We start from the raw sequence: 17,318 nt of genomic DNA on the forward strand, positions 1-17,318 counted from the left end.
TTATAATTATTTATTTGAATATAGTAATTTTGTTTTCATTTTTTGAAGACTACAAATTAAATTAATATTATTTTATAATAAGAAAAATAAGTATTGTGAGCAGTAAAAATTCCACAGATAATAATATTAAGTATATAATTAATTGTGTAGATACCTATTTAATGCATATTATTTTAATTCATTATACATAATACAATATAAATGTTAATATTACATTTTTGATTTTTTTCTTATTTTATTTTTAACTCAAAAATATTAGAAATAATTTCGAAAAAAAGATTTCTAATCTTAGTTAGTGTTGCTTATATTATTAAAATAATTGTTTATTATTACATAATAATAAGTTATGTATAACAAAAAATGTTCATTTATAGCACAACATTTGGCGGGTCTTGGCCTCCTTCAAAAATTTCCTCAATCCTGGACGATCGAGCGCCGACACTATCGGGTTGCTTTGACTGAGCATTCTTAAATATTCTGTGGCGTAGTCTAGCCATCTTATTTTCGGCTCTCCAGTTAGTCTTGTCTTACCCTCGGGAATTGCGTACATTGCCTGTCTTGCTGTTATATCCTCTGACATTCTATGCACGTGACCGATCCAGCGCAGTTTCCGCATTTTCATATGCCACGTAATATTTTCAATCCCATTGTGTATACAGTTCTTCATACAAGATATCCATATTTCTCTCATCCTGTTTGCTGAGTGCCCAGAATTCTGATCCATACGTTAATACTAGACGCATAAGAGTTTTATATAAAGTTATTTTGGTTTTCTTGTTCTTTAGAAACCTATGGATATCAAAATAGTGTTCGAAGGCTTCTGTGAACCGTGCAATGACATCAATATCATCGGTATATGGCAATATTTGAATTGATTTATGGAATATTATGCTATTGGGTTCCAATTTTGCATCACGTATAATCTTTTCAAGGGTCATGTTAAATATTCGGCAGGCTAGTGCATCCGTTTTGTAAGTATAGGTGATAATAGTTTATTTTCGACCCTCATACTTAATTCAACCCTTTACATGCTTAATTTGACCATATTCACGAGCATGTGTGATATATTTAGTTCTTTCATGGCGGCATATATGATTGATTTCTATTTACTGTATAATACAATAATTAGTATATTATATTCCTAAAAAAATATTTCTGGAATTTTCAAAAGTTTATTTATCAAGCTTATCAAGCTTTCTTTGATTTAGTTAAACTCATTTCATCAAAAGTATGGACCATTTTCAATTTTCCAAAACAGCTCTGAGAAATATTTCAGGTGACATTGTATAAAGAAAGAGACGTTTGATAAGTAACTCTAATGAAATTACTTTGTTAAGAGATAAGCATTGTTCTTTTCAGATTGTGTCGACGACAAAGATTTATTTTAATCCGATTCTTTTGTTTCGTGAGCTGTATTATCTAACTTTTTTGCCGTTTAAATTAAATCGAGAGTTCTAATTATATAAACAATGTAACGAAAGAAAATCATTTCAAATACTTATAATGACAGTGCTGTTTCCAAAGACAAAACTTTGTAATGTAGCCGAACATAATAAATTAAAAAATATTACAATCCAATGCAATATTTTTGGCATTCATTCTTTTCATTATTTCACTTGTTTCTAACTTTAATTTCAGTTTATATTTTAGACGAATTCTTGGTAACATTAAAAAAAATATAATGAAATTAATAATTTACTTGCAATTATTTCATTGATTACTAGTAATTATAAGCAAGTGTATTTTATGAGATTCTATGTATTTTAGTGCCTTGATTTAAAAATTACAAATTAATAATTCTCGCCAATAATAACGGAAGATTCAAAATACTTTATTTAGAGACTTTGTAATTATTAGTAAAGTACGATAGATTAAACAATAAGACACGGTACTCGGATTTTGAAATGTGTGGGTACATATCCCAATTGGCTTAAATTGGTATCTTTCCGAAGTGGAATGAAATATTATGTTATTTAAAAGGTATTTTTATTAAGTTAGTTAATATTTTTATTAAGGTAAGTTATTTACAAATAGGTTATTTAAAAGGTAATATAATTAAAATAATTCTGAAGACGTATTTAAAATGAGTCCTGCAGCACCCTGGGGTAACGCGTGGAAGTTGCGGATCCGCTCAGGACTGCTCGATTTTTTTGTTATCATTCAAAAACTTCGAAAATGTTTTTACATTTTGGATTAAAATGATAAAAATTAGAAAAAAGCGCTCGACTTCGATTAAAAAAAAGCCTCGATTCTGGTCTTACTTTCTTGTTATGTCATTACTAATACAACTATTAAGTTAAGTATTTATTTGAAATCATAGGATTTCAAAATAGTAGAATCATAACAAATACTGTATTTATTTTAGGAATACGTTTTGTGTTACAATAGAACACGTTTTCTTATCATCTTTCCATTTTATCTAACGCTATGAAGGTACTAACTAGCAAACTTTTGCAGAGTAATAATATTAAGCACTTACACTAGACATTTAAAGGTACTTTACAGTAATAATATTTGTTTTGCATAATGCTTGTGATATGTAATAATACTAATAATATTCCGAAGACTAACGAGTGGTGAGGTTAATAAACCGATTACCATTATTTTGAAGTACTCCATTGTTGGACGGTTTCTAAGAGTAATGATAAGTGACTTTTCTATCCATATTATTTATAAAGGTACATTCAATAAACTGTTTACTAATGTGTAATGTGTAATGTGCAATAAAATCCGACACAATTCAGACTTTTTTCTTAAGAGAAATAGACAGATAGAACATAAACAGAGTAAATTTTTTTATTATATATACATGAGAATACATATTGTATATTACTATTTCTTTTAATGTTATTCTATAACACGTATACAAAATATATTGATAAGTTCACATAGAATTACTGCAAAATACTATATATACCTGTACACAGGTAATATCATGATATTATCATTTATATTCGATACCTACTATAACACTCTAAAATATTTTATAAAATATTCTTCAAAAAAGTGATTTGTCAAGGATCTTTGGTATTCAAATACGGGTATATCATGAGTTGCTTTGCAATACTTTACAAAGACTCAGATTAACCATAATATGCTGAAGTTTAAGAATAAATATGTTCTACGGACACAAAGATGTGATAAACAAATAAACAAGGAAACAAAAAATAAGCAAGATTAGACCCCTCTGAGTTAGGTACTTACTATGAATGTCACAAAATAATATCAATCTGCTTTCTATTTCTTCAAGTTAATTGAATAGTAACTTCCTAGAAGACCAAAAACTACTATCCATAATATATAGTGTATGCAATCGATTGTAGAGAAATACTGGTATAACCTGAGAACATAGACGACGATTGGAGATAGACTGGGATTTTTGGAACTGCCGTATTTATGTAAGACTTAGACGTCTGAAAGATACTGTTGATATGAACATGTCTTAGTGTTTCTGTGATTACAGTTTAATAAAAAATAATTTCATAATAAAGAATTAGGTTTTTTGAAAATATTTTGAAATATTTCGTAAATATTAAGATAGACGATAACATTAAAAACATATAGGTACATCGGAGAAATATAATTACCAATGAGATTTTTCTGTCATTGTTACGCATTTCATAGTGTTTTTATAAACAACTAACATGGCAGTCGTGATAATTTATTACAACAAGCACTTAATACTCACACCATACGAACTGTAAATATTATATCATAAGTATTACTCCATTTAAATACGTGTACTTAAAATTTCCCTGTTTCTGTTTTTAACGGAAAGCCTCGGGAAATGTAGAAACTCCGAACTTCTCACGTAAGATAATATTTAAATTTGTTTAATGTGAATATCTCTGGGCAATGCCTGCACTTAAGTGTAATTTGGCTGGTGCTTAAAGTGTCTAACTTTGACAGTATTATTAATATTAATCAACTCGGTGTAATTTTAAAAGTTAGTATTGCATTTAGGTTTCGTCACATAAATTTCAAATTTTTTGGGTGTGTTTTAATAAAGACGTCATCGCAAATTGTATTCCTTGAATTGAAGAGATTTCAATTCGTGATGGATTAGATGAGACACTGTCATATGAAATACAGAGGTCTGTAAACAATATGTCGTTTTTTGGTACCCATGCGTGGTTCTTCAGGAATATTTTAATGTGAAAAAAAAATCGCAATTTCAAAACTTATTTGAAAAAACATCGGGTTTATTAACGTATTGTATTTCAAGACAGCTATTTTAAGTCTGAGTGAATCTTTTATATGAAAGTTTTTGTAATTCATGAATAGTAAATCAATCTTTTTTTACAAATTCTTTCAATGCCAATATCAATCAATTATTTTTTTCAGTTGTATAATATATATTATACAAAAATAATGCAATCTGATTTCACAACGCAAGTTCTGTGCTTTATTGACGTTTTCAATATAAAAATATAATTACAAATTTAACATGAAAAGTGTGACGGAGCTTGAAATTTGTATGTCTTGCCACTCAATGTAAAAATCTTAGAAAAGAAAAATGCAGACTAACTTCACAATAGAAGTTCTCTGTTTTGAAAGATCTATAAAATCTATATACGATTATTTTCAACAATAGAGCATTCTGACTCCTCATAATATTGCATATAGCGATTAAGTTTATTATTACGGCTAGTCCTTCCATTGTATAATCCCCAACTCGAATGTAATATTATATTTTTGTGATATCGCATGGCCTGGTTAAAATGTATTCAATGATTATTATGCATTTGATAATTTCTAATAAAAACATATACCTCTATATATATATATATATATATATAATAAACTAAGTTAATTCAAATAATCAGGTAGTCATAATATATATCCACTTTTAATCTACAATTATTCAATAAAAATTGATAAACCACTTCGATACTTTGAAAATATATTTGTAGCCACAGTAATTGGGCATATATTTATATATTTGACCGTATATTAGTTACCAGCAGTAATGATTTATATCGAATTGAAGAATGATTTGCTGCTTCGTTTCAGAGCATAGTTTTCATTGACCTAAGAATAAGGTAGTGTTTTTTTGAAATACGCCATTTCTTTTGTCATTCCCCAGTGGTTAAGCTACAACATACGGCCATAGCCATAAATTGACAAACTATAATTAAAGTGGGGAGTAAAATTATGTTAACGCGCGTGTTTGAACATGTACCTAACCGAATTTTTTTTTATTTTTCTTAAACGGTACATGTTCAAACACGCGCGTTAATATCATTTTACTCCCTATTTCAATTATAGTTAGTCAATTTATGGCTACGGCCGTATGTTGTAGCTTAACCACTGGGGAATGCCAAAAGAAATGGCGTATTTTAAAAAAACACTACCTTATTCTTAGGTCAATAATTATTATAAAGCAATCAATACTCGTAGGATGTTTATCATACTTGAATGGTCAAAGACATAGCTTATAATGAGTATCTTTAGAATTATCTTCAAATGTGTTAATCTTGCCGATTTTTTGTATAATAAAATGCCTAATTCTTGTCAAATTTGGGATCACAGAGATTATCAATATAATTTTTTATCGTGAATATTTTACTAAAATTATCTCGTCATAAATTATACTAATGGTTTTATAAATGCGATTAAAATTAATAAATGTAAAAAATCTTAACACCACTGCACATTCATGTACTGAAATATGACTTTATTCTAAAACATTAGAGCGAGAGATTTAAAAGAATACTATTTTATGTAACAAAAATACTTTATGCAGTCATTAAATGTTTAAAATAAATATAAAAGATAATAAGGCTTCAAAATTATATAAATAGATTATCTTAAACGTTTACGGTATGTCCAGGATCATGGTTTGAAAATACAATAAAAACTCAATTTTGACCTACGCTGAGCATGTGGGCCGTTAATAATAAAATTTACTTTCGTACGTCTAGTTTAAGTAACGAAATCTTTATAATTAATAATAAATATATGTATGTATACATCTTGAAATACGATTATTTAATAATTATATTTAATATAGATATAACCTGTTTGCTACAATGACTGTATGTTCTTCGGAGATAATGCTAACATTGTTCAAGGTATATATTTTCAAAAGTTCCTATTTGAACATACGAAGCTCGTAGAATAAATACATATATTTGCGGTCAGCCAATATGAGCGTCTATTTAAAATTTATTCTCATAATTTTGTCTGTTTAGCTTTCAGTCAAACATTATTCGAACGGTTTATGTATCTTTAAATTATTTAATGGTTAACTGAAAAAATGGAACGAATATGTTATTAAAGTTTATAGAATATACGTTATTGTAAATCTACATTTTTAAAAACCTACACAGTTTTTTTTTCATATTTTTTTTCATAAATCAAAAATAAAAATAAAAAATAATAAAACATAAATAAAAAAATAAAAAATTCATAAATAATTCGAATTTTTGTATACTATTTTGAGAAAAGTACAATGTTACAAATGTATCATATTACTTAAGGTGGAGTTAAATAGTAATTAGAGATATCTAATGATAAAATTGTTAAATTTAAAAATATGATTTACTGAAACTTGATGTCAAAAATGAATAAAGTCATGTAGATACCCACCTATTCAATCAAAAGTAAATAATTTTTTGATAGTTACAAAAATATTTTTTTTAATTAAAAAGTATATTAAAACCAGAAATTTATTTATTAAAATTATTTTATTTTAAATTAACATTACATTAATGTTTTTATATACCTATCAGTGGCGAAGGGTGGAGGTAGGCTGTTAAAATCCGTCATAAACAGTGCACATTAAACTTTTTCAGACATACATATTTGTTTTCATTGAAATAAGACTACATTTTACAGATAGTGTTGGTTAGTTTTTAAAATTTAATTAAACCCTGAGAAACCAAGCCATAATAGATAATAGTCAAAAAATACATGTCTATCTATAAAATATCTAACATTATACAATTAAATCATACATAACTTTGAATATTTTATATATAGAATAATATTTTTTATTTATTATAGTTTGGTTTAGGCAGGGCCTAATGAATTAAAAAAAATAACCAACAAAATGTGTAATATGTATTTTTAATCCAACGAAAACAAATAACTATGAAAGAAAAAGTGTGCTCAATTTTGTCATATTGCCCAAATTAGACCAAAACTATTATGGTTTCATTTAGGCATGGTTTAATTGATTTTTAAAAACTAACTAACATCGTCTGTAAATTGTAGTCTTAGTTCAATAAAAACAAATACATATGACTAAAAAAGTTTAGTGTGAACTATTTATAGCGAATCTTAACAGCCTACCTCCACCCTTCGCCACTGATACCTATTGCTTAATAAAACTACTTTTTAAATTAATTTTTCACTAAATTATATTTAATTGTACCTACATTTATTTATTCCGTTACTAATATGTACACATTAGAGTATATTACTTAATTTACTTGTCTAACCATCGGTGTCCTTAATTCAGTCAAAAATTTAGTACGCCTTTGTCTTACCACATTTTTTTATTTTTTTATATCTTTAAGGTGAGAAAGAATTTTCACTCGCAGAGAGAAAACCTGTCAAATAATGCAAAAGCTCTTTGCTGTAGGAGAAAATGTTGAGTGACATTTTACCCAAAGGTGTATTATCAACATAGAGTTGGAACAATTTGTTAAGCAAAGCAACTTTAAGAATTCCCTCTTGTTGTATTTTGCCATATTCAAAGGAAAATCCAATAAAGTGTATGTCTTAATTTTAACATAAAAAATATAATGTTAAATGTCTATAGTTTTATACGTTTTTTAACATTTTATGTATCTACAATAATGTATTATAAAACTACAGATCTCAATACGTTTATAAAACAAAATACCTCTATGTCTTTGAAATCATTGAAAATATAAGCAACTTGATGTAATCAATCTTAGTCGTATTGTAACTAAAAATAAAAGTAAATTAAAAATCATTTTTATATAAATAACCAATAAAACACATGAGTGCTGTTAATCTCAGTATCTGAGATATCGAATAAGCTTATAAATCAAATTAAAAAAAATAGTACACCCTATGTATTGAGTTTTTGAGGTATTCAGGGCATTATAAAATATTTTTTAAATACTAAATAAGTACACCTAGGAAACTAAGAGCTTTATAAATAATAGTTTATATATACTATGTTACACTAATACTCACTGACATCCTTTTTTCTAATTATTTTGGTTTTAATAATTCTCAGTGTAAATCTTTGATGTTAATAACACAACAAAAATTATCACTCGACATAAAAATATTATTAAAATTGTATTCTTTTTTAATATTATATTATTGTATGTTTGTTAATATATATTTTACAGAAAATTAAGTATTACTACACAAGCAGCACATCATAAATTAAAATTGATATTATTATGATATAATTTTGATAGGCATATTATCTGTGTGCCTTTTTTTAATAAAATTTCTGAGTTTTACTGTACTTTATTAAGACAAAATTATTTCCATTTACACGAAACCTTTCCTAGAAAACAAAATTGTTTTATTGGCACGTCCAGATGGTTTCAATTGATTTATTCCATCGTTGATGAATAATTCTGATTAGGTGTTACTAGTTTTGCATGAGCAACATCCAGTTACCGAAATAATTTGCAAGTCAAATGATTTATATACCTTGCAAGAGGGAATCCATAATTACACAAGGCAGCCGGTGTACGTGTGTGTTGATTGAGCAAAGTTCCATTCCTGTGACAAGTAACAAGGTTACTTAACTCTGTTTATTAGAAATCTTATAGTTTGGACATTGGCTCTCAGTAGTTTTAGAGCTAGTAAAGGTATCATGTTAAAATACTTTTACCTCTTTATAAAATTATAACGAAATCAATACGCACAATGATTTATTAGTTTTTTTTTTATTACTACTGCAATATTTAATTGATTTAGATAACTAATTTTTAAAAACTCAGACTCAACATTTTAAACGTCTGAATCTAGATATAAAATAAGATTGTATTGTGTTTTTCTATTTTTTTTCCTTAACAAAACAGTGGTATAGTTTTTAAAATATGCCTAACAGTGGCATAGTTAGTTGTCAATAAACAACAGCTTACTATATGAAGAATACGAGATAGATTAAGGGGGATCCATAATCCCACCTAGCACCTAGCGAAAAAATACGAAGCTTGCAATTTGAGACATTTTTTTTAATAATCTACAATTTTATTTCAACTGTATTAATTAATAAATATGTATCTGAAAACATTAAAAAGTTTTTTTAGCTCAAAGATAAACTTACAATTGTAAAAAAATGTAATAAAATGTGAATTTATTGCTGCGTCCTATCTTATTATTACATTATATTGTATGGTCATATTTATTATTAAAGTATAGTTTATTAAGTTTTGAATTTTTTAACGTTTAGATTTTTGACTATTTTATGGTTTTAGATAGCTCTAAATAGCTGCTGTCTAGAGTAAAACTGTCTAAAATAGTATTACATATGTAATGTTCGATCCTAACAGCATCATAATAAGGGTCTCCACAGATTGGAGGGTGAGATTATCAGATTTTTGTTTTTACGAAAACCATTTAATGGATGTTTACCACTTGCTCAAGATATTAAGGCCAATACTCTAGGTACAATCACACATTAATAAACAACATTTAGATTTGCCATACCCAAGATTCGAACTCCATATAGTAACATAAATCGTCAATAAAAGTAAACTAACTCTCTTGGTCGACAGCAAAGTCACACTTCACCGAACAGTTGACACAAACTGACTTGTCCATCTGAATGTTATATAAAACTAAGTACTTAGCCTTAAATCATTATATAACATAATACTACAATATGTAATATATCTAAATTTTAAATTAACTATTTCTTTTATTCAACGAATAATGCCAAGATATAAGAATGTACCATTTCAATTATTGAACATACATAATTTTGAAAAAGACTTCTGAAAAAATATATTATAACCAATAGCAAAAATCTTTTTGAAAAAAGTAAGACACCCGGCAGGAATCGAATCTGCATCTCTTGGGTTTACGCCCCGTCCACGCATTATCCAATATGCTACGAGGTGACATACTAAATGCAACAGGGCGTAAACCCAAAAGATGCAAGTTCAATTCCTGCTGGGTGTCTTAATTTTTTCAAAAAGATTTTTTCTATTAGTTATAATATATTTTCTCAGAAGTCTTTTTCAAAATTATGTATGTTCAATATTTAAATTTATAATAAAGTCGGTCCTTACCAGTAAAACAATAAGGATATCATCCAAAAATATAGTTCCGTGTGTTCCTAATAAAATGTGTATTATATTCATTTATAAACAACTATAAAATTATTGTAACCACAATGTGAAACTTAGCAGAACTAACAATAAAATGGTGATCCCGACGGAAAGTGACGAACAACAACATCCACGACATTTTATAAGCTGACATGTCGTCGCTTGGTCATCGATAATCAACTAATATATTTGTCTATATCACATGAAAAACAAACATATTATGTAAATGTGTAGGAGAGAGCATCTATTAAACTAAGTGAGGTAAAAAAACAGAAATACGTCAACGCTAATTCTAACTTGAAAATTGATTTTTTATCAGGTGGTGAAAGAAAACAAATAAATACTCCCATAATAGTTTGTCAGATGCAGAACTAAACCACATCCAAAAATATAATTGTATATAACATACGTATAATTGTATTATAATTGATGAAAAACCATTTTAATTGAGTTTTACCACAAAAACGTTAACACCAAAAAGTGTAAAATACCCTAAACCTTTGAAGTTATCCACTATATGTAATAACTCCAAGATTTAAATTGATCATTATATTGATCTTTTAAATAATAAATGAGTAGGTAGGTATATAAATGGTCAATCATATTGTATTAATCAAATTATATACGATGTATAAGCTTTAGTATTTAGAGCCAACATCAATCCTTAATTGAAAAAAACTACCAAATTATTTTTAAGACTGAGTGCTTTGTAACAGCGCAAGCTTCTTTTAATCCTAAGCTGTCAAATCATACACACAATATTAGATTTTTTTTATTAAATTATAAAATATTGTTTTTAATCTCACAATTGTATTTAAAATTACAAACATGGTAATCAATGTTATTGTTATGGGTGGAATTTGAAAACACATCAGAATTGGTTTGCAATTAGTAGATTATAATTTATATGTATAGTACTTAAATTGATAGCTTAATTTATAAATCACTCACCTAACATGCGATAGATATGGTTTCAAAAAATACTTGTTCAAAGGTTTTTTCATTAAATTGGTACCAATATTTACATTTCTGTGACTTCTCCCAATTTTAAAAGTATTATAATACATAAATATAGAATATTAAAAAAAATAGTCATGTGGGATTTAATAATCAATATTGTCTTTTTTAAAAACCAATTACAACTATTGCATTGTTTCTGTTTTCAACCCAATTTATATTAAATAGGATTGGAACTGGAATTCGTATTATTAAATTAAAATTAGGGACTCTTAAAGCTTTCTGTTGGGCTTTTCCCGTCCCTGCTATTCAATTATTAATTTGAATGAAAAGTTTGAAATTTGTTTAGAATAAATTGATTACAGTTTTGTACAACAAAAATTATTAGATATTCGTGGACCCAATTTATTCACAAATCCCCAGTTTGAGACATCTGAGATTTGAATACATTAATTATATAGTAAAACGATATTTATTTTAAACTTTACACTTTTCTTAAAAAAAAAATATTACTATATAAATTTTAGTCTATTTCATTACTATATAATTTTTATCGTACTATAATATACTACGTTTATTATTATCCGAAACACAAAGGTTTCAAAACCATAAGCTTTAGGATATTTTTACTGAAGATTCATTAACCGATATGTAGGTCAACGCAAATAGTTTGAGCTAATTGTATGGTTTGATGATGATAAAAAATTTAAGTTGCTCATATATTATCATATTATGAATAAATATAATAAAAAACAGTAAAATGGAATATATATATTAAAAAAATATATATATGAAAGTAAATACCTACTCAGTTTTACAATCCTTCAATAATCGTTAATCTTAGTAACAAAACGATAAAATTGTATGAACGTCAAAAATATCTACATTTAAATTTTTAAATTACCGATAATATTATAATCTACAATAATTCTGCAATAATTGTGTAATAATCGAAGACAGTATCTCCAAAATGCTGATAATCAACCTTATTCTAAGAACAAAATAATTGGAAAAGCTAAAATCTTGAAAGAACGTAAGCCGGTTTTCTGGTACAAAGTATAGCAAACATGCAATGATAAAATGATAATATCATTAACGGTCAACATGTTATCTTTTCTGTTGAATTTTATCAAAACATGATCATTAATTTCAAGAAAAAATTTATTATTGACAAGATTAAAGCAAACATCTCATTTTACCAAAAACCCTTTTCATGATTTGACACAATCCCAAATCGCTTTTTTAGTTATGATAAATTATTAATAAGGGATAGTCAATTTATCAATACTATGAGTTGGAAGAGTAATAAGGTAGTTAGACACGGAGTGGCAGAAACATTTTCACTTTGCCTTTACTATGACAATTACTTCTGACTTACAGGGTATTCAATGTGGCAACAAAACCTAACAAAACGCTTTTCACAGAATGCTTTTCCCATGGTCAATATTATGGTGTAGCAATATAATGAGTGGAAAATTTAAAAATCTACTGACAGGTGTGAATAATTGAAATGGTTGTTTTTCCTCAAGTGCTGAAAGATTAATTTTGAACAAAAGAATTTTAGGTATGGTTAAAAGTTTTAAAATTTTGACACTCTGAACAAGAGAACAAACCACACATTCATTGTTTATTTAAGTAAATATAACTTAAAATAATATTTATAATTTAAGAAGACTTGGGATATGGAACAGTAAAAATACTTTAACTGCAAATAATAACTTCGAGTGAAGCTTAGTACGAGGCCTTGTATATTAATAAAAAAACATCCAAAAACTTCGTCACGATTCGGCCAAAATCCACATCAGACTGTAGAACCAGTGAAAAAAAACTCGTTGATTCATATATACTTTATAATATATTATATAATAAACCATAAATTTTGTGTACTGTTTGATGTACTTGTGGAGAATGTGGATATTTCGTCAACAGATGGCAGCTATGTTTGCAATGTACATCAACGAGGTGATGCACATTACAATGATGATTATCATTTATTGACGGAATTGAGAACTATGCTCAGCTATGTAAATCTTATGAATAATCTACAATAAAGATACTTGGTTCGGTAGCTTAATGATTAGAGCACTCCATCAATATGTAAAATATATGTACTCAAATCCTTTTTAGTTTAATATTACTAAAATTTATTCAGAGTTGTTAAGTTTCTTTCAAAGTTAAACTGTGATGTAGTTATAGTTGCTATAAGTTTTTGTTTTTTTAATAATGGTTGCCTAGAAACAAAGTAAATTATTTATTTTACTATAATAATAAATCAATTGTTATTATGAAAATCTTATGTACATCCACGTATTTATTTAGTATACATAAATCTATAATACTACATACGAGTATATCAGACTATAGTATATTATATCTATTATCTATAAACTTACGTTCTACTTTGAATTACTTCTCACGTCGAATTCACTGTATAAGATTCTTGACAAGTGGTAGTTAACATTGACTTGGCTAAATATTTTTTCCATAATTTAATATATTAGTTTAAAATATATATATATAAAATATAAATATATGTATCCGTAATTAGTAGATGAGTAGGTTAAAAATAAAAGGGCTTCTCTCCATCACCCATATATTGCGATATACGGATAAAAACAATTACGTACTTTTGAGGAGGTTTAACGTATATCATAAGTTTTATTGTAATATTATAATATAGTTTATTTAATAAAAAACTTAAATAATTGTTTAAATTAAAAATAAAAACTGTATTTGTCTTAATTTGAGCATTACAGAGAGTGGCTGCCATGGCCACCACGTCCTGAAGCGAAAACATATCTGAGGGTATTTAGTGGGGCCCTCTATTTATTGCTAAGATTAGGGCAGTGTGATGCTATACAGTAGCATTTTCAAATGTTCGAGGTAAATTTAAGAGTATTTTGTGTATTTTTAGCGATTTTTTATATTTTAGAATAAATCCACTTTAATTATGGAATTGTTAAGTATCGGCAAATAATAATCAAAAATTTTATTGCACAACCACTTATAAAATACTAATATTCTTGAAGTAAAATAGCACCGCATGCGACTGTTTTACTATTGGGTACTAAATTGTGTTTTATCTAGATAAACAACCCACTGTATGTATTGAATAACGTTTATTTGTAATCAATTCTCCACTTTTTTTAAATCCATATGCTTGCTTATTAACAAAAAAATATTTTATATAACCAATAGTAAGTAATAAGGTAGGTTACTAGGTATGTAATAGTTTATATCGTATAATAAATAACTTTTCTCATCTAATTATTGTAAAGTATTGTTAATAAGGATAGTTATATTGTTAATTAATACTGTGCAGAAATAGTACCTAGATAATTTATTACAGTATTTTTTTCGTTAACAAAAGAATGTATATAATATATTTAAAAGGTTTTTTGTGTTAGTACCGAAAACTACTTTTTTTTCAAATCCCTTGGCTTGAGATTAACTGTCTCATGGTAGACAATCAAATGTTTGGGAACAATGAGCTGGTAGGTCACGAGCAACCTCCAGATAAAAGGGGCACGTACCAAGTCAAGTTAATGAGCAAAAGGCGTGCAGACCTTAAAAAGGATTGCGTTATACAAACACTCCTAGAGATCTTATTATTATAATTCCTTGCGCAAATTTATCAAATGAACTTGCGCCGTATTTAAATGATTATTAAATTTAAATATTTAAACAGGGTGTTTATTCTAAGCAGTATAGTCTTTCTACATCATGAATTAATTTTATTTTCATCCGTTTATCAAATAAATAACGTTGTTTAATTTACCAAATCTTCTTTGTACATTGTGTTTGTTATACATATTATTAGAAAAATAACAAACCAAAACTAAATTTATTATTTATTTTATTACTTAACAGGATTTAAAGTTTCGTTATTTTTTTTCTAATGTGGTATCAGACGATACTGTTTAAAAACTATCCACATAGTTAATAAAGTTTAATTATTGTATTTAATAATTGTTATCATACCACACATTTCGGAATATTAGATATATACATATATTATTATCCTCATTCATTTTTTTACAGTTAGGTCAGGCTTTTAATTCAACTTTTTCTAATATTTAAATTTTAAAATATTCTAGTATAATCTTAGTTCAGCCAGGGAGTATATTTACTAAATTACCAAGTACTCTTACTTATATCTCAATTATATTCATTATCATCACCAAAATTTATTGTAGATAAATACATAGATAAGATAATGTCATTACTAGTTGAAGGTTTAATATTTTGTTAATAAAATTAACTAGTGTCTAAGCCAGCAAGAAGTATATATAAGAGGTCGAAATCAAATGATTAATATCTTACACGTTTCAATGTTGCTCTTAATAAATTATATAATTTATTTTGTCCTGGATTCTAAAATATAAATATGGTAAACTCGCTAATAAATATTTTAACTGTGCATAAAATAATAATAAGATTTTATGTATCTCACCATTTGCGTTCAACTCCGTAGCAGCTTTGCAGTAATCTCTGTACTGCAATGTTGCACCAGCTGCTGTACTAGCCGAACTCGTACTCTGTCTGCTATTCCGATGAGTTCCAGTCACTCCAACACTGGAATTCCTCTTGTTACTGGAACCACTGGAATAGTATCCACTGGAAGCTGTATCCGTGCTAATATTTACAGACTTATGAGGACTGACTTCTTTATTATCCGCACAAAAATCAGCCACTTCAAGAATATCACTAAAATTCACAACAGGCTCTGTAGGAACTATTTCTTCAGATTTTTCTTCCACAGCAGCTTCATTAAATGCACTTAAATTTGGGCTTACATTTCCTAAATTTGTATGCTGACCGATCTGTTGAATCGTCAATCCAATATCACCATCGCTAGGATGGAGATAATGATGTGAATGGTGCATTGCATGTGAAGTGTGCTGCATATGGACAGCATTCAACAATATATTTGAACTTGTCCTAGACAATGCTTTTCTTTGCCTAATAGCTTCTTTATAAATCCTGCAGTACATCGTTATCATAACAATTCCAGGTATCCAAAATGAGACGCACGAAGAAATAATTGCATACAATTTGTTCACTACAAATATACATATGTGTGGGTGTTCTTCTCGGAATACTAAATGGTCATCCGTCGTGTACCATCCGAGAAATATCGGAGTAAAACTTATCAATGCGGGTAAAAGCCAAACATTTGCCAACATGAAACAAACCGTCTTATGTGTCATCGTTATTGGATACTCTAACGGTCGCACTATAGCGTAATACCTATCGACAGAAATACAGCACAGATGTAAAATAGACGCGGTAGAGAAGTACACATCGAGAGAGTTCCATACGTCACACATAAAATATCCAAAAAGCCACTTTCCTTGAGTTAACTCAACACTTGCATTAAATGTCATAGCACACAAGGCAACAAGCATATCAGCCATTGCCAGACTGACGACATAATAATTGGTAATAACTCTTAATTTTCTATGTCTATGAACTGATATGATAACCAAAGCGTTTCCAAGAACAGCACTAATTATTATAGTCCCAAATATAAAACCTTTTAATACTAATCCAAGTAATTCTGTCCAATTAGGGTTTATAACTTCAACAGTAGTAGCGTTTAGTAAGGAGTTGCTATAGCTATGCTGAGGGTCAAAGTGAGTAGGGCTCACATTTCTTGAGGCAGATCGAAATTCATACGCGCTCGATGGCGCTAGAACGTTTGTTACATTTTGTGATGTAAAGTTATTGTAGGGTAGAGTAGGTGATGGTGACACCAAAAGGTCTGTCGTGAGCGTGGCTGTAGTTTGGAATTGGGTCAAAAGGTTAACTAGCATTTTGGGAATTTTTAATAAAGTTTACTATTTTATCTGTGAGGAGAATACTTTCTCTTCTGCAATTCTAACACCATCTTAAATGCCAAGTATATCACTTAAGATTCTTAGTTAATCACCACTTTTAAACTTTTCTTTATCGCAGATTTTATTTTCACACTTGAAATATCTTCATTTTATAATTTAAAATTCAGTTTGAACTTCGAAATGTATTATTTTTAATTTATTTGTATGGCCTAATAGTTTGTTGTTAATGATTGATATTTTTACACTG

General features: G+C 27.7%; 1 protein-coding gene across 1 annotated transcript in view; it reads right to left on the bottom strand.

Annotated features, from left to right (window-relative positions):
- Positions 1-16,710, bottom strand: part of LOC147067097 (octopamine receptor beta-2R-like) — a 133,678-nt gene extending 116,968 nt beyond the window's left edge. The window contains exon 1 of the mRNA XM_085954269.1: positions 15,685-16,710. Within this exon, the coding sequence (XP_085810395.1) occupies positions 15,685-16,648 (964 nt within the window). The 5' untranslated portion in view covers positions 16,649-16,710. The remainder of the gene's footprint in view (positions 1-15,684) is intronic.
- Positions 16,711-17,318: the final 608 nt, after the last annotated feature.

Source organism: Rhyacophila brunnea, unplaced genomic scaffold (genome assembly GCF_057557595.1).
Source record: "Rhyacophila brunnea isolate RB1 unplaced genomic scaffold, BYU_Rbru_1.0 scaffold_4, whole genome shotgun sequence".
Classification (NCBI taxonomy): domain Eukaryota; kingdom Metazoa; phylum Arthropoda; class Insecta; order Trichoptera; family Rhyacophilidae; genus Rhyacophila; species Rhyacophila brunnea.